This window comes from Hibiscus syriacus, unplaced genomic scaffold (assembly GCF_006381635.1).
Source record: "Hibiscus syriacus cultivar Baekdansim isolate YM2019G1 unplaced genomic scaffold, ASM638163v2 tig00111238_pilon, whole genome shotgun sequence".
In the NCBI taxonomy this organism is placed as follows: domain Eukaryota; kingdom Viridiplantae; phylum Streptophyta; class Magnoliopsida; order Malvales; family Malvaceae; genus Hibiscus; species Hibiscus syriacus.
The window spans coordinates 1,125,685-1,150,531 of NW_024063030.1; the positions used below are offsets into that span (position 1 = coordinate 1,125,685).

General features: G+C 35.7%; 3 protein-coding genes and 2 pseudogenes across 4 annotated transcripts; all 5 read left to right on the forward strand.

Moving 5' to 3' along the window:
- The first annotated feature begins 599 nt into the window (after window positions 1-599).
- Window positions 600-3,176, forward strand: LOC120157202 (annotated as a pseudogene).
- A 1,849-nt stretch (window positions 3,177-5,025) lies between these two features.
- LOC120157012 lies at window positions 5,026-8,427 on the forward strand (annotated as a pseudogene).
- Window positions 8,428-9,143: 716 nt separating this feature from the next.
- Window positions 9,144-11,957, forward strand: LOC120156897 (protein PHOX1-like). The gene is given in 5 exon segments (XM_039168163.1): window positions 9,144-9,781; window positions 9,784-10,044; window positions 10,047-11,270; window positions 11,360-11,609; window positions 11,779-11,957. Coding segments are annotated over 4 exon segments (2,142 nt in total). The 5' UTR covers window positions 9,144-9,273; the 3' UTR covers window positions 11,509-11,609; window positions 11,779-11,957.
- Window positions 11,958-12,860: 903 nt separating this feature from the next.
- LOC120157008 (protein MEMO1-like) lies at window positions 12,861-16,421 on the forward strand. 2 transcript variants are annotated; one of them, XM_039168273.1, is made up of 8 exons: window positions 12,861-13,145; window positions 14,194-14,278; window positions 14,381-14,449; window positions 14,687-14,799; window positions 15,039-15,150; window positions 15,228-15,371; window positions 15,763-15,937; window positions 16,120-16,421. In XM_039168273.1, exons 1-8 carry the CDS (start codon window positions 13,094-13,096, stop codon window positions 16,243-16,245), a joined length of 876 nt encoding a protein of 291 aa, XP_039024204.1. In that variant the 5' UTR covers window positions 12,861-13,093; the 3' UTR covers window positions 16,246-16,421. The 2 variants fall into 2 exon arrangements, with proteins under 2 accessions (XP_039024204.1, XP_039024203.1); XM_039168272.1 differs by lacking the exon at window positions 12,861-13,145 and adding an exon at window positions 13,520-13,662.
- Window positions 16,422-20,077: 3,656 nt separating this feature from the next.
- LOC120156839 (glutamic acid-rich protein-like) lies at window positions 20,078-21,673 on the forward strand. Its single transcript, XM_039168093.1, has 3 exons — window positions 20,078-20,326; window positions 20,981-21,039; window positions 21,132-21,673. The coding sequence occupies exons 1-3, from the start codon at window positions 20,201-20,203 to the stop codon at window positions 21,463-21,465; spliced, it is 519 nt and encodes a 172-aa protein (XP_039024024.1). The 5' UTR covers window positions 20,078-20,200; the 3' UTR covers window positions 21,466-21,673.
- The last annotated feature ends 3,174 nt before the right edge of the window (window positions 21,674-24,847 follow it).

Consider the following 24,847-nt stretch of genomic DNA (forward strand, 5'->3'; position numbering starts at 1 on the left):
TTATCTATTGTAATATATTCTAATTAAGTAATTAATATAACTTTTAAAAGAAAAAAATTGACAATTATTTTTAAAAATGGTAGGGAGTTTTATAATATGTTTAAGAAATTAATGTAAATATAATTAAAAGACATAAGGAGCTATCAGGAAAAGATCGTTTTTGCATAGCAAAAGGTGGTGAATTAAACTGCTGCTATTTGGTGTTAACAATACCTGCATGTCAGACAATAATAAACCTCCTCCACCACCATATTCATAAAAAATAGCAGATATGTTCACCTGAAAATCACTCTCACTCGGTCTCCTCCTTCGCTATAGACATTAGTTCCTCTTCTATCGCTTTATGTCAAACCCTATCTTTACCACGTTTCTTACCAATTACCTCTCTCATTTGTCTTAACCCTTCTTAATATTACTTAAATCTCTCACCTAAGTTAATTTGCTCTCTCACACCCCTCTCCACCAACGCAAAAACTATATCTTTAACTCAACTAGTCCTTCAAAAGAAAAAGCCTGCCCGTTTCCCTTTTAACCGTGACCTCAGAATCATCATCGTCTTCATCCTAATGTTTTTTGTATTTTTTTTCAAATACGTTTTTATTGAAAAACAGATCGTAAAGAGGGTTACGTGGCGTTTCACCCCAACCATCTTTCTCAAGGCCTCCGTTCTCAATTACCGACCAACAACAACAAAAGATCAATTACCGGAAAACTCCGCTCCCAATTGGTTAAACACGGCTCTCCTCCGTTCTCAGCAGCCTCCGCAACACCATGCTCACTTCTCGGACCTTAACTCTGTCACAACCTGAAAAAAAAATAATAAATATAAGCAATTTGGTGAAACGTGAGGGTCAAATTAAAAGCTTCCAGAACTAGTAGGATAATTTTAAAGTTTAAGAAAATTCAGGGACATAACCATGAATTTTACCATTTTGCGTCGAATTATTAATAAATGCGTGAATTTGGTTTCTGTAAACCAGAAACAAATTCCAAAATATTTTCATTCCCCGCACCCCTCCTTCCAAGGCTGATTTCTCTTCGGTCCTACCAACGTTCATCGATCCGAAATTATCTTCGTATTCGTCGTCAACCGGTGAACAAAATCTTCTAAACCTCTCGTTGTGAAACGTTGTCTAAAGCCGTAGATTTAGATTCAAAGTTTTGAAGTTTTTTAACACCATCGCTGTGGAAATCATCGATTCATTGTCGATCGTTGCTCCGTTTTCGACATCTCCCGTACCATCGTGTTTCTTGTGTCGTTCCGAGTCTACCGGTGTCCTTCTTGTCTCCGTCGTCGCCGGCACGTGAGAGAGGTGAGGAAGTTAAAGTTTCCGACGTTTTAAAATCGAGCTCTCCGCCGTTCAAAATTTTGAACCGAGCTTGATAAATATCTCAAAATCCCATAAAAATTCAGAGCTAGGTCCCTGAATTTCTTTCAACTTCAAATATGTCCTACTAGTTCTGGAAACTTTTAATTTGACCCTCAAATTTCACTAAATTACTTATATTTTTTTTTCCAGGTTGGGACAAACTTCCTTAATCTTCATACTACTACAAATGCTTCCGAGTCAACCTCCGCTCCCCAAGCTCCCAACAAGTGGCTCTCCCATTCATCAGCTTCGCTTCTCCAACGTAACCACGGTGATTTCATGGACGACATGGCAGCGATGGCAGGAGGAGTTGGTAGTATCCGTGGAATCGGGAGAACCGAAAGATCAGAAGTAACAACGAGTTGAATAATAACAACAAGAGCGAAGGTGTTGCAGTGGAAAGCGGAGGGTGAGCAGGAGGAGATGGGGCTGTGAATTGGCAGAAATGCAAGGACAAGCGGAGATACTAGCCACCCTTGTACGAGCAGCTATGCCTACACACGTGGCGTGTTTTGAGGATCGCCACGCCGGTGGATCAGCTTCCGAGGATCGACGCTCAGCTGGCTTAGGCCAGGAAGTGGTGGCTAAGTACTCGGCTCAGGTGAAAAAGAGCTCAATAAGTTCATGGTATGCTCATTTAGTACCAGTACCACTGCAAACTGTTGTTTGTTGTTTCCTCTTTGGTTTCTATTTTCCTGAGAAAAATATCCATGGGCACGGTAATTCGGTAATTTACTCTATTGAACGTTTGTTTCTTTTCATTTGATGAATCGATTGGACATTTCCATAATCAATTGAAAATACTTGTGCATTCATATTTTTACATCTTTGAAGTTTGAAGTGTCATACTAAAGAATTGAACATTTTAATCTGTCTTGATAATGTAGAGGCATTATGTTCTGTGCAATGTGAATTTAAAGAACAATTGCAACAACATGTTCGGGTCCATGCCATGGAAGCAGCTATGGCTTGTTGGGAAATTGAGCAATCCTTACAGAGCTTAACAGCTACGGTCTGCATGCATATCTAGCAGATGAAGTTTGGCAAATTTCCCAAGTTGCTTGAATAATGAAGTGGGGGTTCCTTTTCTGATATAATTTGCATAATGATCTAATACTTACAAATAATGTTTTCGGCCGTGAACAGGAGTATCTCCCGGGGAAGGTACAGTTGCAACAATGTCGGAAGATGATGAAGACCAAGTAGACAGTGATGCCAATGTTTGATGCCAGTTTGGACGGTCCAGATTCAATGGGATTGGCCTTCTGGTCGCAACAGAGAGTGAAAGGTCTTTGATGGAGCTCGGAGACAGGAACTGAAACAGGTAATCAATCCATCCACGAAATATATTGATTTTGTAGTGATTTCCTTGTGAGAAATAAGGTTACAAAGGTGTAGGATCCTTAAAGGAGAAGGGCGGAAACTTTCTGGACACCAGTTCAGTTTTAAAAGCCTGGTGGCAGTCACACTCCAAGTGGCCATACCCGACTGTAAGTTGTAGGTGATCATCATGGTAAAGGCTGAACTCCAAGCTTGATTTATGTACCAATTATTCCTAAATATCTGCCTAACAAATTGCAGGAGGAAGATAAGGCAAGGTTGGTTCAGGAAACGGGTTTACAATTAAAACAGACAACAATTGGTTCATCAATCAGAGGAAGAGGAACTGGCACAGCAATCCATCGACTTCAACCGTCTCCAAGAGCAAATGGAGAAAGTAAGGCGAATCTTCTTGGTAATTTAGCATAGTTGACAACTTTTACAAGTAATGCAGCAGGAGAAAACATTGGTGATCGGTTCATGTAAAAGGAAGACAATCCAGATCAATCACAGCATCATATATCTTCAACGATAAACCCAACTTCATTGAAATTACAGCAAGGTAGGCTTTTAAATCGAACTGATGAGGGGTTCAACCTGAGAAATGGGCAAACACAGAGAAAGAGGTTAAACTCTTGAATAGCATCATAGTATTTGGTTAGAAGAATCTTGAATAGCATCAAAGTATTTGGTTTTCAAACATTGTTAGTGGGGACCAATGTAACATTTTTAACGATTTAATTAAAAAAAATCCATGCAATTAGAAGTCTGTGTCCACAAATAATTTGTAGTGCCCCTGACTATAAAATATGTTGAAGAATAAAAAGGCGGGAAGACGAAGATGCAGAAAAGCCGGTAGAAGCGGAAATTGTGGAGCCTTGGAATCCAAAAACTAAAACATGGGGGGAACAGTGGCTGGTCCTAGTCCCTTTTCCTCGGGCAACGAGCTCCTCATACGCGTTTATTGGGTCCATTCCATTTCCCCCTTTCCTTGACTTTTGTACCACATTTTCACATTCATGCAAACAAATCCCTCTCTTTGAAATGAAAAATCAATATGCAGCATTGTTACGTTAATGTTAAACTATTAATATATTTTCCTCTTATTTATGATATAATTTTATACATCAAATTTTAATTATCAAATAATGTAAATATTATCTTAATTTGTTTATATTTATCAAAACATTTTCGTTTATGATTTTATATGAAAATCATAAAACAAAAATTATAAACATGATTAATATATTGATAAATAAATCATTAGAGCATGTATAGGAAGATAAATTTATATTTTTTATAAACTTATTTTTTAGTTGAAAAAATAGAATTAATAATAATAATAATAATAATAATATTAATAATAAAATTGAATCAATTATAGATGAAATTATTTTGACGTTACACTTTACTTATAATATTCCCGAGCAAATAATTATGATTTTATATTATAATCTTTAATAACACCTATCAATTTATCCTAAATTTTTCTTAAATTTTATTTATGGTTTTTATAGGGTTTTGTTATAATTTTCTCTCTTTTATTTGATCATTGGTTTTTTTTTTCTTTTTTATCTTTGTGACTAATGACGACATTAATCTTAGTGTTGATCGCCGACCATCGATATTAATTATTTTTTATAATTTATATTTGTTTTTTTAATATATTTACCTTTATGACACATTTTCAATTGTTTGACCGTTATTTTAATTTATTTTTTTCTCAATGTTGGATTTGATATCACCACGACTGATCAAGATGACAAATATTTGTTATCATGTTGATATTCCCTACTTTATTCTATCGAATTAGATTTGATACGTGATTTGCGTTCGTGAATAGTTTTTTCACGTCGTTCAACTCTGATTTACGGTTTGTCGATTGTCTCTCAATAGTTTGATTTTCTTTTGTGGTTCGTTTATTGATGCAATCAGATATATTTGTATCTACATTTTATTCGAATTTATTTAGTTAGGTTTTTAATACTTTTCTTATATGATCCAATCTTAATTTACCGTTGTAATTATAAACTTTCATTGTAATTTAATTTAATTTTTAATAAAACTAGTTAGTCCTGTTTTGTAAAAAAAAAAGAGAATGAATCAGATTATTACGATGTTTTCCGAGATTGAATTATTAAAGTTATTATGGACAAGCAAAATTAAATATACAATTGGGACATATGAATACACGAGGGTATTTCTGTCTCGAGACCTTTTTTCAAATACAATGAAGGATGACAGTACAATTACAAAGTGGTAAATCTGTAAAAATTTCTGCCGTTGTTATTTGTAATTGTGAAGTATCTAATGTTTTTCATCTCGCTTTCAACACTTGTTTACTACTTCCTACACCACATTCCTTAATTCCCTCTTCATTTTTCAGTCGCTCTCCGTTAATAATTTCTCTCTGTTTTTGAGTAAGAACGGTGATGAATTTATCTTGGAATTCACTGCCATTTTCTCTTGTGATGATCTTTCTCTTCCTCTTAACTTCCTCAACATTCTCCCATGGAGTTTCTATTTCTGTTTCTTTCTCTCCCCCACCCCTCGTACAACTAGCTTCAGGTACTTCACTTGTTCTCTTCTCTATCTGCTGCCCTGTCTTGTTCTCCTGCATTCTTGTCTGGTTTCTAAGGGGGGAAAATTACTACAAATAACACATGCATGACGTTATTAAGCAATGGGGCTGAAAAGAGAATGGATGTGACTGCTATCTTGACGTTCATTTTCAGGGAAAGCAAATGGGACCGAGGCAAAGACTGCGGTGGAGTTTTCACGGGGGAAAACTCGGAGGTCAGCGGTGGAGGTACCGATTGGTGAACCACTGCCGCCATTGGAGGTTCCTACTTCTTCATCCCTTGTTTTGGCTGCTCAAAGGACTTACAGAAAAGATCCTCTTAACGGGTTCAAGAGATACGCGGGAGGATGGAGTATTAGGGAGCGCCATTACTGGGCTGTAAGTTCACCGAAACCCCAGAGTCAAGATGAATCATTTTGATGATTGGTTTTTTTTTAACTTTCATCTTTTCGGACATCATCATGCTTCATGCCAGTTACTCATGTCCAGTTATTTTCCACTTGCCTGCTTATGATTACTGTTGGACCCTTGATACTGGTTCAAAGTCTGGTGATTTTACATATAGGTCCTTTAGTATGTGTGATTTTGACACGTGGGGTATTCTTGCTTATCAAACATTCTGGTTAGTGTTTATAGCTAATAAATAGTCCAATTAGATTATTTGAGAATTGGAAAATTCACTATTTAGCAACACTGCGCAATGCATTTATAATTTCTATATATAGCAAGCAAGATTTATACCTGTAATTAGTGTTACCAAACACTTACGGCTAATAAATTTATTGGCATAAAATCACCCTAAGAAAGACAATTATCATGCATCTGGTTTCTGTTATCAGTTTAAGTGATTAGCTAGGATGCACGGGCAGGAAAGTCCCTCTTACCGGTGTCGAAACTGTGTCCAACATGGTCGCTTTGCGACACAGCAAAAATATCATCAACTGATCTGACATAGGCACGGACACGTAATCAGTTTGGTCCTTTAAAGATCCTTTTCTTTGTACTTGGTTTTAGCTCTTGTTTTGCGCTAAGGTTTTTTGAATACTTTTTTTATCCATTTTCACGTCATAGCAGTTGAATTATATGTAATTGACTATATTGCAGGCTTTAAGTATCAGTTTAAGATTTATGTCCTGGCTAATCATTTCCAATTTTGTTTAAGTGCAGTCCGTTGCTTATACTGCAGTTCCCCTATTTGCAATTGCTGCAATCTGGTTTGTTGGCTTTGGGCTCTGCTTATTGCTCATTTTAATCATTTATTTCTGGGGTAAAAGGCGGTCGTACGGATATTCCCGAATTGCTTATGCAACCTCTCTCATGTTCCTCGTGTTGTTTGCAGTTGCTGCAATGTAAATGCGTCTTTCTCTCCTCTCATCTTCATGTTGAATATTACTGGCATACTTGTTCACAGGTCTTAATGCTTTGTTCTTTGGTTTCAGGCTCGGTTGCATTGTCTTGTATGTTGGCCAGGAGAGGTTTCATAGTAGTACTAGTAAAACATTACAGTATGTTGTGAATCAAGCAGACATGACTGTAGGGAAACTAAAGGATGTGTCTGACTCTCTTGCAACAGCTAAGCAGGTTGGAGTCGATAAAGTTTTTATACCTTCTAATGTCCAAACCGATATCGACGAGATAGGAACAAAAATTAATTCTTCTGCAGGCGCTCTAGCCGACAAACGGTGGATAATTCGGATGATATTCGAGATCTTCTAGATTCTGTGTAAGTGAAGGATTTTGAAATTTACCTGTTTAAGAAAAGCTTTGTTCATTAAATCTGTATTTCAATGCTGTTACAGGAGAGTGGCTCTTATTGTAATAGCTGCTATCATGCTTCTATTGACATTTCTTGGATTCTGTAAGTTCCTATGGTTTGGAATTTCTTCTCCCCCACAAAATAATTAGAAAGCTTGTTAGTTAATTTATCTATGCAAATCTTCTTTTTGTTTCAGTATTTTCGATTTTCGGGATGCAGCTTCTTGTTTACATGTAAGTTAACGATGTGCGAAATGAAACTTTGTTCTCCAGTGTTTTCGAACGTGGATCTTTCTGAACAAAAGGGTTTTAATGCTATATTTGTTTCAGTCTGGTGATATTAGGATGGTTGCTTGTCACTGGAACATTCATTCTCTGCAGTACATTCCTTGTTCTCCATAAGTAAGTTCCATCATGTTTGATCTATGATTTCCGTGACTCGCTTCTTCCGATTTCAACACCCGAGTGATGTTTTGTTTGATGTGCTAGTGTGGCAGCAGATACTTGTGTTGCAATGCACGAATGGGTCCAAAACCCCACTGCTCATACAGCTTTAGACGACATACTGCCTTGTGTCGACAATGCTACAACCCACGAAACATTGATGAAAAGCAGGGAAGTTACTTCTCAGCTCGTTGAAGTGATTAACCAGGTCATAACCAATGTTTCCAACATTAATTTTTCACCCAACTTTCCAACCATGTACTTCAATCAATCCGGTCCTTTGGTACCAGTACTCTGCAATCCGTTTTTCGCTGACCTTACCGAGCGAATTTGCACTCCTGGTGAAGTGAATGCAGATAATGCAACCATGGTAATTTAATTCATCCAACCCTGCAACATCAGTGCATTATTCACCTAGGAAGTTTTTGTATTTTAATGGAAGATATTATGGTTCACTGCAGGTATGGAGGAACTATGTCTGTCAGGTTTCTGCAACCGGAATATGCACAACGACTGGACGAATAACGCCGGCCTTCTATGACCAAATGACAGCAGTCGTAAACGTGGGCTCGGCATTGTACAATTATGCTCCATTCCTGGTTCAGTTACAAGACTGCACATTTGTGAGGGAAACTTTTACAGGCGTTTATGTAGAACACTGCCCCAGTCTACGCCGATATAGCAGATTGGTTTATATAGGGCTGGTAATGGTCTCAACTGCAGTTATGCTTTCTTTAATCTTCTGGGTAATATACGGCCGAGAGAGACGCCATCGCCTTTACACAAAACAGATAACTGAGGGTCCTGAAGCAGACAAAGACTCTTGAAAAAAAAAGGTTTCCCTCGAATGTGTTCTAATACAATGGCAGATAGATTTCACGTGTGGAATTTGTATGTTGTAACGTTAAAGATTTGCATAATCAGATGAAAAGATTTGTATTGGGGGAAATTCTTTTTTGGTATATTTGCTTTGCCACGATGTTTGGCTTCGCGTTTTTTTCCCCCCAGAAAAAAAACGAGTCCACGTTAAATAATCCATTGAAGATAAATTATAGACAAAGCGAAAGGATGTTGAAAATTGGAGGGTTAGACATTGCAGAAGAGATGTTTGAACAATGAAGTAAAGCATTAATGCATGTTTTTGTAGCTATTAAATAAGAAATCAAGCTTAGCTAAATTTGAATCCAACTTCCTTGCTTCTTTATCAACGTAAGCTTGACGATGTCGAGCAGACAGAAATCAGCCAAAAAAACAAAAATCAGTCAACATTAATAACTAACATCATATTGAGTATAGCGTCAATTAGTTAGTCTGTTAGAACGAGACATTAGATCTTTTAAATAATGTCAGGAGTTGAAATTTTTATATTTACAAATAGAACAAATTAAATTAGGATGGTTACTTTCATCTTTGTACCCAATCAAAATTAATTAATTAATAAATTAAATATGTATTTTTATATTAAAAAAATCATATTTTGAACATGGAGTTAGATTTTCCAACATGAGTTGTGAGGACACCTATTGTTTTTGACCGATTTCTTTGATTTTTCATGATTTTTTCGTCTTCTTGAATAATATGGGCTTCGTAGACTGAAGGTTCAGTCCAAATTGAAAACAAAAAACAGATTAAAAATGAATAATAATAAGAATTTACTGTGATTTCAATTTCCCTTCAGCCATCCATAGAACACCCATCAGCGGAATATAGAATATTCGTCCCGAAAAATTACTGTTATTATTCTCATAGTCAGTTTGTTTTTCTTTGTTAATCTTGGTTTTGGGATCCCCTCAATCCTAGAAAATGGGGAAGCCGACGGGGAAGAAGAAGTTTCAAGAAACAAGCAAGAAAGTCATAGAATCCAACAAGCAAAACAAGGGCGCCGCCGCCGCCGATCGAGCTTCCAAAGCCTTCGACGAGGACACGGTGATCTTCATCAACATGTCTCAAGAGCTCAAAGAAGAAGGTAACAGGTTTTTCCAGAAACGCGACCACGAAGGCGCGATGTTAAAGTACGAAAAAGCCCTTAACCTTCTCCCTAAGAATCATATTGATGTCGCTTATTTGCGCAGTAACATGGCTGCCTGTTATATGCAATTGGGTATCGGGGAGTACCCTCGCGCCATCAATGAATGTAATTTGGCTTTAGAGGTTTCTCCAAAATACAGCAAAGCTTTGTTGAGAAGAGCTAGATGTTATGAAGCTTTGAATAGATTGGACTTGGCTTATAAGGATGTTTATAATGTTTTAACTATTGAACCCAATAACTCGTCTGCTTTGGAGGTTTTAGACAGCGTTAAAAAGGCTATGGATGAAAGGGTATTACTGTTAACGAAAATGAACTTGGTTTGTTTGATATTTTGCCTTCTGGGGCTACACGGTTGCGGAAAGTGGTGAAAGAGAAGTTGAAGAAGAAGAAGACAAATGAAGGAAAGAATGTTGAGATAAACAAAAAGACTGTCTATAAGGTTACAGAAGAGAAGGCGGTGGAGGATAAGGCCGTTGTGGAGGAGAAGGTTAGTCTTACCAATGAGGTCAAGGATGAAGAGGTTGTTGTGAAGGCTGTTGAGGAAGAAAGTCAATTACAAAGACGGTGAAGTTGGTGTTGGGGGAGGATATTAGGTGGGCGCAATTACCTTTGAATTGTACTATTAATTTGGTGAGGGATATCATTCGAGATAGGTTTCCGGGGCTGCAGGGTGTTCTTGTGAAATACATGGATCCAGAGGGTGATTTGATTACAATGACTTCAACAGATGATCTTAGGCTAGCTGAATCAGTTGGTGGTGTATCAGGAGGATCCCTTAGGTTCTATATTGTTGAAGTTAGTCCAGACCGGGAACCAGCTTATGAAGGAGTAAGTAAAGAGGACGTGGTCAAAAGTGAAGCGAAATTGAATGATGATGTTGAGAATGGTGAAGCTATAAAGGGAACATGCATGGAGGATTGGATTGTCCAGTTTGCACTACTTTTTAAGAACCACGTTGGGTTTGATTCTGATTCGTACTTGGATCTTCATGAACTTGGGATGAAATTATATTCGGAAGCAATGGCAGATTCTGTGACGAGTGAAGACGCACAGGAGCTGTTTGAAATCTCTGCAGATAAGTTCCAGGAGATGGCCGCTCTGGCATTGTTCAACTGGGGAAATGTTCACATGTCCAGGGCAAGGAAGCATGTCAGCATAACAGAAGATGGTTCAAGGGATTCTATGATAGGCCAAGTTAAGATTGCGTATGAGTGGGCACAAAAAGAATATGTATTGGCAGCAAAGAGTTATGAGGAAACATTGAAAATTAAACCAGATTTTCATGAAGGTCTTCTTGCATTGGGGCTGCAGCAGTTTGAGCAAGCAAAACTCTGTTGGTACCATGCAATTGCTTGCAAGATTGATTTAGAGAGTGGGCTTTCGGAGGACGTCTTGAAGCTTTATAACAAGGCAGAGGACAGTATGGAGAAGGGCATGCAGATTTGGGAGGAAACGGAGGAGCGACGGCTAAATGGACTCTCCAAATTTGATGAGTATAGGACCCAGTTTCAGAAAATGGGGCTAGATAGGCTGTTTAAAGATGTTTCCCCTGAAGATGCTGCTGAGCAGGCTGCAAACATGAGTTCACAGATATACCTGTTATGGGGCACCTTACTTTATGAGCGTTCTGTTGTGGAATACAAGATTGGATTGCCAACTTGGGAAGATTGTTTGGAGGTTGCAGTTGAGAAATTTGAACTTGCTGGAGCTTCTCCAACAGATCTAGCTGTTATGATTAAGAATCACTGTTCGAACCAGAACGCATCTGAAGGTATCTACAAAGAATCCTCGGTAAATTTCAATTGTCCCCTCTCTAGGAAAAATTGTTTATGAGGAAACTTTGTCCCAATTTTCTTGCAGGTTTAGGATTTAAAATTGACGAGATTATACAGGCATGGAATGAGATGTATGATGTAAAAAGGTGGCAGGTTGGTGTTCCATTGTTCCGACTAGAGCCATTGTTCCGTCGCAGGGCTCCAAAGCTTCTTTCTATCTTGGAGCATCTTTAAATTTTCTGTTGATTGGGCGTTCTTTTGGGGGGCATTAGGCAAGTGCACCAGTTCTGTTTAATTCATTTTCCAAGATCAATGTTTGTGTGCTACTAAGATAGGTAAAACTTATTACTCAGCTTCTTTTCTCAGCAATTTCCACGACTTATAACTGAAGTCATAATTTGGTTCTAAAGCTTGTGGCCATTTATCTTGCTTGCTTTATGATTTCTTTCAGTCCATGTTTGATGAAAGATGACTTATGGTGTTCGATGTTATGTGTCATTGCAGGTCTTACGTTTTGTCCATGGACTGTTTTTGTCTGGCTCGTTCTTTGGTATGGCTGCAAAGAACAAAAGCTCGTGAACTTTTTAGTTTGATACAGTTTGTGATTGGGCATGAAGCCTGGTTCAGTCATTCATTTTGTCAATTTTTGGGGGGATTATTATTTCTTCTTTCACGCTGCGATTTGCAAAGTGATATATGATTTGATTGGTTCATCATATAATAATTGTTGGTTGTGATCTGTAAAATCATATATGTTATCATTTGTTGTAAATTTATATTTGTTTGTAGCTTGTGGAACATTTTGGTATTCACATTATAATACCAATCTTACTACTTTGTTTTCGTGTCTCTTATATTTCGGATTTTATTTCATCCAGGTGTGGGATTTGATTCAGAGAATATTTTTGTACTTACATATTTATATAATTTTGAAAGTTGAAAAATATTATAATTAAATTAACAAAAATAAAATAGAGGAAAATGAAACAAAACAATGATGGGTTTTTCCAACAACTATAAAATTTTAATTTTTATGAATAATGCAACAAAACGTGTTAACCGTTGAATTATATGAACTAGACAATATTTATCGTTTTATTTTATTATTTATTTTGAAAATATTAAAAAATTGAAGAAAAAGAAAATCATTATATACCATCCAAGAAATTATATTATACTTTACTACATCTTAAAATGATAAATTATTAGTAATATGTTTTGAATAAACTTTATCCTTTAATAATTATCTCTCGTAAATTGAGATATAGTTTACATACGCAAAATGGAATTATATTAATGAAATTAAATTTATTTTAAATAATATATATTTTTATATGTGTCAGGGTTAATACTTAAACACACATAATAATATTATATTAACATGTAAACGCATGTCAATTAAAATTATCAATGACAAATATTAATTGTTAATTAGTTAACACTTTTTTATAGATAATTTTAATTAAAATTAAAACGTTAATATTAAAATGTTAAAAAATATAGGAATTAAAATGATAATTCTGTATATCATCAAATATTATATCCAAAAAGAAAAAACAAAAACAAGAGGACCATGAGGAGCAACGCGGCTGAAACATAGAGTAACAATTCCAGGAGCAGGTTAAGTTAACCTGTTGAAGTCTCTCCTTACACTTGGCATCGATTCCCAGAATCAGTAGAGTAAAGACCAGAGAGATTGCTTTTTGAACCAGAAATTTGTATCCTTGTTCGTCTTTCCTTTTACGATCGCTAAAGCGTTTCTGAGTCTGATCCCAAATTTCCACCGAAAGATTAGATTAGGGCTTTCACTCGATTCTCAATGGAAAGAATCAGAAGAGCTTCTCATGCAGGATCTTGGTACACTGATAACCGTAAGTCCTTTAATGCTGTTTTGCTTCCTCCAAACCCTTAACGATTCTAGTAACTAATTCCGATTCATGTTTTTTGCTTACCTTTGTGCGAATTACTACTCGAGGCAAAAAAATCGTTTATTTCGAGAAAATTAATCAATGTGGATTGAGGAGCTAAGCTAAGTAATTTCGAAGAGTCAATTAAGATAGTTTTGTTTCTGGAATGAATTAGTATTCTGTTAAGTAAAGCTGGAAGAAATTAAATTTGTTTAATTGTTTCAAGTGTTGAATTTGTAATTCCACTGAACTAATCTTCTGAAGTTGAAAACATTGATGGTTTTAACTTGTACTGGAAGGCTTTAGGTAATTCGTTATTCGTGCCTTAGGTGTAGCTAATTACATCTGTAATTCAAACTTCTAAGAATCAGAAGAGCTGATCCCAAATTTCCACCGAAAGATTAGATTAGGGCTTTCACTCGATTCTCGATGGAAAGAATCAGAAGAGCTTCTCATGCAGGATCTTGGTACACTGATAACCGTAAGTTCTTTAATGCTGTTTTGGTTCCTCCAAACCCTTAACGATTCTAGTAACTAATTCCGATTCATGCTTTTTGCTTACCTTTGTGCGAATTATCTACTCGAGGCAAAAAAAATCATTTATTTCGAGAAAATTAATCAATTAATCAATGTGGATTGAGGAGCTAAGCTAAGTAATTTCGAAGAGTCAATTAAGATAGTGTTGTTTCTGGAATGAATTAGTATTCTGTTAAGTAAAGCTGGAAGAAATTAAATTCGTTTAATTGTTTCAAGTGTTGAATTTGTAATTCCACTGAACTAATCTTCTGAAGTTGAAAACATTGATGGTTTTAACTTGTACTGGAAGGCTTAGGTAATTCATTATCCGTGCCTTAGGTGTAGCTAATTACATCTGTAATTCAAACTTCTAAGAAAACAACATAATGGTTGTTGTTTTTTTAATTTTGAGAAATTAATCAATAAAATAGCTTAGAAATGCCGTAACTTTTACATTATATACTCACACATTTATATTTATTTACAATTTTCTCAGCAAAAGAATTAGCGGAAGAGCTTGATGGATGGCTTATGGAGGCTGGCTTGCCTAAATCTTCTGATGTAAGAGGTGTAATTGCTCCGTAAGTTGATCTGTCACCTCGTTGTTTGTTTCTTTCATAGCATTACTTAAAGTTTTAATGCATTCTCTTATCTCTGGTTTGATTGTGGCTTGGGAAATTCAGGCATGCAGGCTATTCGTATTCAGGACGTGCTGCTGCTTATGCTTTTGGAAATATAGACCCAACAAACATGTGCCCTTTTATTATACTTCTCCTCTTTGATTGCTATAGTTTAATATCATATAATGTATCTCAATTCCCAGGAAGCATGCTTATTTTTTTAATCATTAATCATATTTTGAGCCAAATTTTGTTCAGATGTTTGCTCTGGCTATGTGAAGGTCATGATATTTGAACTAAAACTAATTACTTTATCTGCTTCATTTATTGCTAAAACTGACTGATATGTGAGAAAATTTATAAGTGCAGTTCTCGTGTATTCCTTCTCGGTCCATCTCACCATTATTACACTCCAAAATGTGCTCTGTCAACTGCTACGGTGTACAAAACACCAATAGGGGACTTACCTATTGATCTGGAAGGTGAAGTAATGTCCATTTACATTGAGATAAATATTGTTTTTCTTCTTGTCATATCAGAATAGCTTTGTTGACAAGTCCAGTAAAATGTCTTATATATTTTATTGAGATGATCAACTGGTGTTTCTGGTCTTGGTAATTCTTTTCCCTTGATGAATGTCTTGTGATTTTCTTTTCAAATCCCTAAGCCTCTCTCGTCCTCCATAAAAAACTTAAGTAGAGTCATCTGTTTCATCTTTCAGTCATCGAGGAGCTGACAGCTACCGGAAAATTTGAATCAATGAATCTTCGAGTTGATGAGGCTGAGCATAGTATGGAAATGCACTTGCCTTATCTTGCAAAAGTATTTGAGGGGTAATTTTTAAACACGTATTAAGTAATGCTCCACACTTGGTTCTAGTTGAAGCTGATTTTGGGTGATGGTGATATAGGCATCCAGTGAAAGTTGTACCGATTTTGGTTGGTGCTCTTAGTGCTGAAAATGAAGCGATGTATGGAAAATTGCTGGCCAAATATATAGATGATCCTCAAAATTTCTTCTCCGTGTCATCAGATTTTTGCCACTGGGGTTCTCGGTATATTGGATTCAGTCTCTGCTTCCTCTAAAATCTCACCTGTTTTGTTTGGTATAAATGTCATCTTTGTTGTGAATGATGCATAAGTTGTCTTTGTATGCATACTGTAATGTAGACTGTTATATTATCCCGGTCATAGGAAATTTTACGTTTACTTTCAAACACCACTCGTTCAGCTGGTTCATAGATGGTTTTATTTTCTCTATACCCATATAAGAACAAATACATTATTTTCCTTTAAAGAAATTTTGTTGTTCAATGGTTTTATCCTGATTCTATTATACAATGTGAACCCGCAAAGCTTATGCAATGTTCAGATGAATATCGACTGAAATTGATTATGGTTTTTACGTTGTGGCACAAATGTTTACCTTTTCTACATTGATGCCAGGTTTAATTACATGCACTATGACAAGAAGTACGGTGCCATACATAAATCAATTGAAGCCTTAGACAAGATGGGCATGGATATAATAGAAACAGGAGATGCAGATGCATTCAAGGAATATCTGTCGGAGTATGACAACACTATCTGTGGGCGTCATCCAATCAGTGTTTTCCTTCATGTAAGTGCCACAATAAGCTTTCTTCAAAGCTATGTTTCCCTTCTTCTTTTTTTAATAAAAAGGAAACATTCGTGATTCATCCCTTTAAAAAACTATCCATTAGCCTAATAGCAGAATGGTTATTTTAGTTTCCTGATTTTCATTTTTTTATGGCCATGCTTATCTTTGAATATATATTTCAGATGCTAAGGAACAGTACAACAAGAATAAAGATCAAATTCCTCCGATACGAGCAATCTAGTAAGTGCAAAACAACAAGAGACAGTAGTGTGAGTTATGCATCTGCAGCAGCAAAGGTGGATGATTGAATAAGTGAAAAAAATAAATAAAATACTCCCTCGGGTGAGAACTTCTGGCAATCCCAACTCATTTGATTTAATCTGTAATATATAACTTAATGTTTTACTTTTACTTGCCCATAGATTGAAACTAATAATGCTACTTTTGTGTCTACAAATGCCATGCTTTATGTTTTACTCTGCCATTCGAGCCTAATAACCATTGTTTGCTCTCAAATGGAGCCTCATAAAACTACCGGCATTTATGTTTTACTTTCCCGTTCAATATAGTGAAATCAAGATGTTTACAACACTAGGACAGATGACATATTGACATTCCTTCAAAGCTTCTTCGTCGCAGTTTGCAAATCTTAGCCACAACGTCGTGGTATATAGTTAATATGGACCCAACGTCATGGTATATAGTTAATATGGACCCAACGCCATGGTATATATATATATATATATGAGTATATATATTCACTTGATTTTGCAATCAACTTCGAGCAAGGTGCTTGCAGTCGCAGGTTCATTTTCAACTTTGAGTATATATATGGTAATTTTAAATTTTCACGGGTGATTGTCCTCACCTACCCCTTGGTCCATCCCTGACATTATCCCAATATCCCTATTCGAAAGGTACCAAGAAACGTGTTGAACTTTCATTAACCACTTTGGAATTTTAGTGAATAACTGCAGAAAAATTCATGTCTCCACCCACTGTGGCAACATATCTTGCTTTTCACCCTCAACACAATAATATAGTCGCTATTGGCATGGAGGATTCTACAGCTCATATATACAATGTTTGTCTAGACGAGGTTTATTTTATTTATTTGTTGAAGGACTAATGTCTTCATCTTGAAGAACTAAATAGAACTCATAGATGTTCATATTCTTTGCTATTGATGGTCAAGAGCAAGCTTAAGGGTCAGAGAATCAGTGGCCTTGCCTCTTCCCATCTCCTGAATATACTTGTTTCTTCTGGAGTTGATGTCTTACCAGGCTTGTTATAGCTTGATATGATAAAATTTTGTATCTTGTTGATATTACATATCATTGTGTGGGGCTTGAGTAATTGAGAAAGGAAGAATGGTTGTTTCTTGCAAACTCCAGCAGGAAGGACAACGACAGCAGGGTCAGACACCCAGTCCCAGATCCAGTTTCAGCAGATGGACTGAGAGGATAGGGGGCAATTATCCTATAAAAATTTTAAATTATTATATATTTTATTTTTTTATATTTTCTATTCATAATCATATGCGCTCTTAAAATTTTATAAGTAATCCTTTTAAAATTATTCGTCTCTTAAAATAAAATCATACGTAGTTTTCAGTAGGGGTGTGCAAATTTGGGTACCCGAATCTTTGGGTAATTGATTTCTCGGCCCGTGTCCCGACCCAGATATTGCGGGTACCCGAATACCTGGGTTGTTTTTCAAATTATTAATTAAAAACACACACAAAAATTAAAATGTTCAAAACTTCGAATTACATAGTCCAACAACCAAACATAATTAAAAAATGTTAGTCCAACATCCAAACATAATTAAAAAATGTCATGTTAGAATCATAGTTCATTTTTAAATATGGGTGACCATAATAGAATCAAAACGTAATGTTAGGTATAATTTTGAAAAAAAATAATAATCAAGTGACCAAAACATAAATTAGATAATATATTAGAAGGGTTTATATTTCTTTGATTCAGTGAGAGGAGGTATTTAGGGTCGGTTGATTATAAAATCAAATTGCAAAATGGTAGTGGAATGGGTTAAGAATGGAACTTTGTGTCGTGATCTCTATGCCTTTATTGTCAGGGATATAGCGGTTAAGCTTAAAGAATTGGAGGGTGTTATTAGATGGGTTGCTAGGACAACCAATATAGAGGCTGATGGGTTGGCTAAGTCCAGTATTGGCTAATTTCAATGTGTTTTAGGGGTATTTTATTTTGGGTTCTTAGGATTGTTTGTAAGGGTTTTATCTTGATGTTGTAAATCTTATGTATCTTTTATTAATGAAGTATAAGTCACTCTTTTCCTCCTTCCTCTGAGTTCCTTAATCATGAAGGAGATTTTTAATTAGGCCTTCAATTCCTATAAAAAAATAATATATAAGTGACCAAAGAGGTAGTTTACCCTAAATAATAATCGAGTGACCAAAACATAAATTAGATAATATATAAGTGACCAAATAGGCAGTTTGCTCTAAATAATAATCAAGTGACCAAAATATAAATTAGATAATATATAAATGACCAAATATATAATTTACCTTAAAAAAATCACTAACCGGGTACTCGGTTAACTAGGAAATGTTCCATTGGTAGCCATAAAATTGGAATCTCGTGTCTTTTCAGTTGGCCATAGGAGAACCATCGGCATCAATCTCTCATTCAATATTTTGATAGGCAGTTGGTATACATCAGTTTTATGGATGAAACGGCGGGCATATTCGGTGCCTCATCTCTTCAATTACAGCGCCAGATAAATCACACTGCTTACGTGCCGTCCGATGTCAGGTACTTAAAGTGACTGGTTTTGTCAATTCACTAGATGTGCATGTCCATGGTCTTGATTCACAGAAAACCTGATGCCCATTCGATCATAAAAAAACATATCTAAGCTGCAAATATCCTCGTTTCCCATGGCAATGATAAGCACGTCAACAAATTTTCAGTTACAATAGAACATTAAAAAAATTCGACATATATTACTAAAAAAATCTCTGACTGTACGAACAAAACTCTCAATAAATCGATATTATATTCTGGAGACGGTGCGATACCTGATCTACTTATGTTACAGTGAAGAAGAATTCCCTCCCAAACCACATTAGTGATGAACAAGTAATATTGTTTTTAATTTTATTATTTATTAAATTTAAAACCTTTTTAGGTCAAATTAACGTATCAGTAATAAATAAACTCATCTGCTGGGTAAATTTAGGCATTGGGCCTCAAACTAAACCAACAAAAGGAACATTTTTAGGGTGTGTTTGGTTGGGGGAATGTAAGATTCCCATGGGAATGAAATTCATATTCTCCCGTTTGGTTGGCCGGGAATGTTATTCACGGTAATCTTACATTATCAATAGTGGATTTTTTGGGGTATATTACAGGGAATGTCATTACCTCCATCTCCTTAGGTATTGTTGGATTACTGGCGTTTTGGACTAAAATGCCCTTAATTTTCTCTCTAAAAAATATCCTTATTTTGTCATTGAATAATAAAAATTCTACGAATGTTAAATTATAAATTTATCCTTAAACTATTTTAGATTTACAAAAAAAATCTATAATTAAAATTTTATATAAAGTTCATGAGTTAAAATAAAATTTTACCCTTTTATTAAACCTTTTTATATTTTTAATTTTGTAAAAAAATGTATATAAATTTTATGAATTTAATTTTTTTAAAGAAAATATATAAATATTTTCCAATTTGTTAAAAAAACAAATATATAATAAGGACAATTTGGTCAAATATACGTTACAATAATATTTTATTCCTTTAACCAAACACGCTAATCTTACCTTCCTGCTAAACCAACCAAACAAAAAATACAACATTCTCAGTAATCATATTCTCTGATAATCTTTTATTTCCACTGGTAATCTTACGTTCTGTTAACCAAACACATTCTTAAGAAAGAAAATGTAATAAATGTTCAAAATATTATGGTAAAAGGCATATCACCTTAACTAAGTCAACGGCAATAATCTCGTTTTATGATCAAAATCCACGGATAAAGATAGATCAAAGAAATCGGACGGCCTCAGTTTTAGCTGTCATGCTTAACTCCACGACCGACTAGTTTCTTTATCACTGGCATCAAGCACTCTTTCTCGACTCATGTGCTCGTGGATGCTAGTAATATATCTCCAAAGCCCTAACATAAAACCCCCAAATTCCAAAAACCTAGTTCAATCTTTAACTCTCTGTCTTCAATTGGGGTTCCTTTCTTTATAGGCTCAGTCACACGATATGTCGGAAGTCACTCAAATGGAAAGCTTGACCGGAAACGATGTGTTATTGGGCTTCGCACTACAAGCTATGGTTGTCGAGATTGCCATTGTTGTTACAAAGTCGATCGCTTGGTTGTTCACGATGGTATAATTTTCTTTTATCTTTGCTAGTTAATTTAACCCCACTTGGGAAGTTGCTATTTAATTTTTGCGGTTAATAGTTTTGAATGATGGTTGCTTTTATTCCCTTTAAGGACTTATTTATTATTCCTTGAATTTATTTGGAAATTGACAACTTTGATATGATAATTTGATTGCATTGTTCTAGAAATTAGAAGTGTTCAAGTTTCAGGTTCAATGCTGTTTTTGTTTCTTATCTGTTTGAAACTAGGGATTTTGTTACTTTGCCTAATAGGTTGTCTAAAAGTTTATAGTAGGATGTTAAGGAAGAATTTGTTTAGGATGTTTATAGAGAGTTTTTGGAAGCATTGGTTCATTTAATATGGAAGTTAATGCAATCAAGAGCGAACTGCTACATTTTAAGATTTTAGAACAATATCACTGTGTTGATTGTCATTTTTTGTGTGTGTGTGTGTTTTGGTGCAAGAATGTTCGTTTGTTTTTCATCTGGTCTAAACATTTATTATTTGTGAGTTGTATGGCAATGAGTAATTTCATTTTCCCGTTCTTAAAGTTGTCCCTTGATGTGATAATATGCGTGTTTATTACACATTGCTCACAAACTGCGCCTGGAAGAAATCTGGTTTTCTTCTCAGCAAGTGTTTGATGTTTTTTCCAGATGGGAACTCTGCCTAGTGGAATTGATATCCACTTGAAAGAGTCTGAAACAAATGGAGGGTTAGTTGGATTCTTTTTCATCTTTCCTAACTTGTGCTTGTTCTTTTTTTCTTGTTCGTGGGATGGGAAAATTGACTAATTTGCTTTTGCAGGTTTCCACTTGCTCAGCTTCTTTCAGTGAGAAAACCTAGTCCTGAGAACAAGGATGCCAGTGACACCGAGGATGATGATGAAGATGACGAGGAAGAAGCAGTGGATGATCAAGATGAAGATGCAAGCGAGGACGAGGAGAATGCTTCTGGTGAAGATGAAGGAGATCCCGAAGATGAACCCGAGGCCAATGGGGAAGGTGGCAGTGGAGATGAGGATGATGATGATGACGGTGGTGATGATGACGATGATGACGACAACGATGATGGCGAAGAAGAGGAGGAAGAAGAGGAAGAGGAGGAAGAGCTTCAGCCACCGGCTAAAAAGCAAAAGTGAACTTCAATCTCTTGTTCTAGTAATTTATTGTCTTGCTGAGGTTAGAGGTATGGTGTAGTTGGAAGTTAGAATGGGCCGATTCAAGTTACAGACTAAGGGTGTCTGTCTGCATTAGAGTAGAGAACATTGTGACATTTCTGGAAATCAGACTTGTTTGATATTTCTTAACATACAGTTCTAGCATCATTATATAATCTCTTTTGCGCCATTCTTCAGGATTACATTTATGCATCACCACCTTAAAAATGACACTCCTATCTGGTTGCTTCTAATCATGCTCCGATTCCAACGGAGGCTTGGTAATTTCGGATGACTACGTAACGTTTTTCAGGAAAAATAGGGTGGAGGGATGAAAGGAAGAAGACTCTGCCTGATCTTTGACCAACTAAATTCATTCGGGGAGGAAGTCCCTACTGATCTTTTTCTTCTGTCGGCAGCTGCTGCTTGTAGTCTTAATATTTTTTAGGGTAAAATACACATTGAGTACCTAAACTATTAGTTTTGATCAGTTTTAGTACTTAAACTTTCAATTTTTTCAAAACATACCTAAAGTTTTTTTGTTGCATTTTAATACCCCACCGTTAAGTTTTGAAAAAAATGAAAGTCTAGATACTAAAACACGTTTAGTTAAGTTCCAAAAAAAATTAAAAAATTAGTATTAAAATGGATCAAAACTAATAGTTTAGGTACTAAAAGCGTTAAGTTTTTAATAACGGGATATTAAAATGAAACAAAAAGTAAACTTTAGTTATGATTTGAAAAAAATAAAAGTTTAGATACTAAAACAGATTGAAATTGATAGTTTAAGTACTAAATGCGTACTTTATCCCATCTTTCATGCGGTTAGTAAAGTTGCTTATGCATCTAAAGTTTATGATACCCTTTTTAAGAGAATTATGCAAAGCTAGCAATAAAGAACAAAAGGAAAAGAAAAAGCCTTTATGCTTTTGGTTTGATTCCTTGATAACCGTGCATATTTGTACTTTGAATGTTTTTCTTGTATTAGTTGGCAGAATTTTCTCGATTTCGACTAGTGTTGCTCGGTGAAAATCAGCCATGTTGGGCTGAACCTGTAACACTTAATCGTATGATTTGGACATGACTGGTTTCCAACTAAAGAATCAGATATAAAATAGTGAGAGGTGAAGAAAACACTTTTCCTGTTACCAATGTTTCATTATATACTGAAATCTTCATTGCAACTAAAACAAATGTGTTCCAAATTCCTACAGCAGGAGCTCTAAGCCTCAAATCTAATTTCAAGGGGAGGAACCCCATAGTACCTCTGCAACAATGGAAGCTTTCTCTGCCTCAGAAACAGAGGCTTCTCTGATTCTCCTCAAAATCTCTAATTTAGATTCTATTTTCTCCTTTTTACTTAACACTTCTCCTGGTTCTAATTGCACTGCAAATCTTGCAACACAACCTTCAAATGGACAATTCCCCTCATAACCCTCTTCCTTGTCCCTTTTTGGATCTGATTTTGAATCGTCTTCGTTAGTAGTTCCATTTTCATCCACACTGGCTTGCTTTTCTAATCTCTGAAATATAACCAGTTTCTCAACCAACTCTGCTTCAAGCATTGCTTCAATGGCTTCTCTTCTACCATAATACGAGATTCCAAGTATGCAATCTATGGCTCCAGCTTGAATCGCCACATTTTCTGAGCTTAAAAGGCTTATAATTCTTGGGATTTCTTTGTGTGCTTCTAATTCATCAACCAAAGGGATTCTAATAAACTTGATCAGCATAGAAAGAACTCGAATTGAACAACAAGATGACATTGATATTAGAGCTCGAACAGTTGGACCCATTAGCACCAATCCCACAAAACATCTTTATTGAATCTAACCAATGAAGCTATCACTAGTGCTACCTGATCTCGAATTCTAATCGAGCATGAAGAGTCGCAAAGCAAAAGTTTGAGAATCGAGAATATTTTGGCTTTCGAAATTAAATCTTGGAAATGAATATCAAAACCTTGTGATAAACGCTTCTCAAACTCAAACTCAACCAAAACCTTCACTTTCTCATCCTCATCAGCTGAACCTTCAAGTGTTCCCACAAGGTTTTGAACGCTTTCTCGATCAAAATAAGCTCGGATTTCAGTCTCTATTGCATAAGCAACTTGGTAAATCTTGTAGTTGATGAATTGGTGTCTGAGGATGCAAGGGAGGCTATAACCCTGATATTTTTGGAGCTTTTCAAGGTGGGTTTTGAGGTTGCAAAGTAGATGTGAGAGCTTGAAAAGATTAGGGTGGTCATTAAAAACGATGCTTTCATCCTTTTCAAGGTCTAAGAAGCGTTCAATGGCGGATTGGGGTTCATGTGTTGAAAAAAGGGGGCTTTTCTGCAGATCTTTTGAAGTTTTTTTTGGAGGGATTTTAGAAACACTGCTTGGATTCGAAGTTTACTGCATGTGGTGTGAGGGGAGAAGGGAGAGAACCAAGCTAACCGAGGAAGGTCCCAACTACCAGTCCAAAGATATGATCAAACCTTCAATTACTTTGATAAAGGCAAAAACCTAATGTCGATGAACGTATGCCAGAATCTTCTTCTGTTTCTGCACACATTCCAGTTTCCATCCGATTTCTTACCCATCAATCCAATTTGTTGTTTGTTGAATTACTGGTTTAGCTGATGGTCGTGGGCCGTTCTGTAACCCCTAGACCCGGCCTATACGTTTTGACTAAGTCTAGTAGATTACATTATAATTATTAAAGACATTTTTCGCAACCGTTATTCCATCAATAAAAATCATATTATAAATAACATGAAATTATAAACAATTTATACTATCAAAATCCAACTCGTAAATATAGTACAAATAAATAATAATTTAATTTAAAACATGTCTTCAAATTCAAAATCACAATAAACCGAGCAGTAGTAGCAAAAGTGTTATCATTATAAAATCCGATATTTTAAAATAGGTTCATGTCACCAAAATAAAGTCAACTTGCCAGATAAAAACATTACAATCTGATTTACTTCAAGAGATATGTTGATCCTCCAAGTGCTCGAACCAAGGTATCTACCCAACAGTATCTGAAAGGGGGAAAACATTTTCAAAAGGTGAGCTAGGCTCAGTGTGTCCCAACATTTCCATAAAATCACAATAGGTACAAATTATAGTCTAGTAATCTCACAAATTCGTAAAAGAGTTTAACTTTTTGAAAATCATAGTTTAAACCCTTTTCTGGTACACCATCAGTAGTTCCCAAAATTATTTTCCATATAGCTTACTTTATGCACATAGCAAAAGAAAGCCGACTTAAGGATAGGCTCTGAAGCTTGTATCCTTAAGCCCAAGTCAATAAGTCCATATAGCTTACCCTAAGCACACAGCAAAGGAAAGCCGACCTAATGAAACATCTTAGGG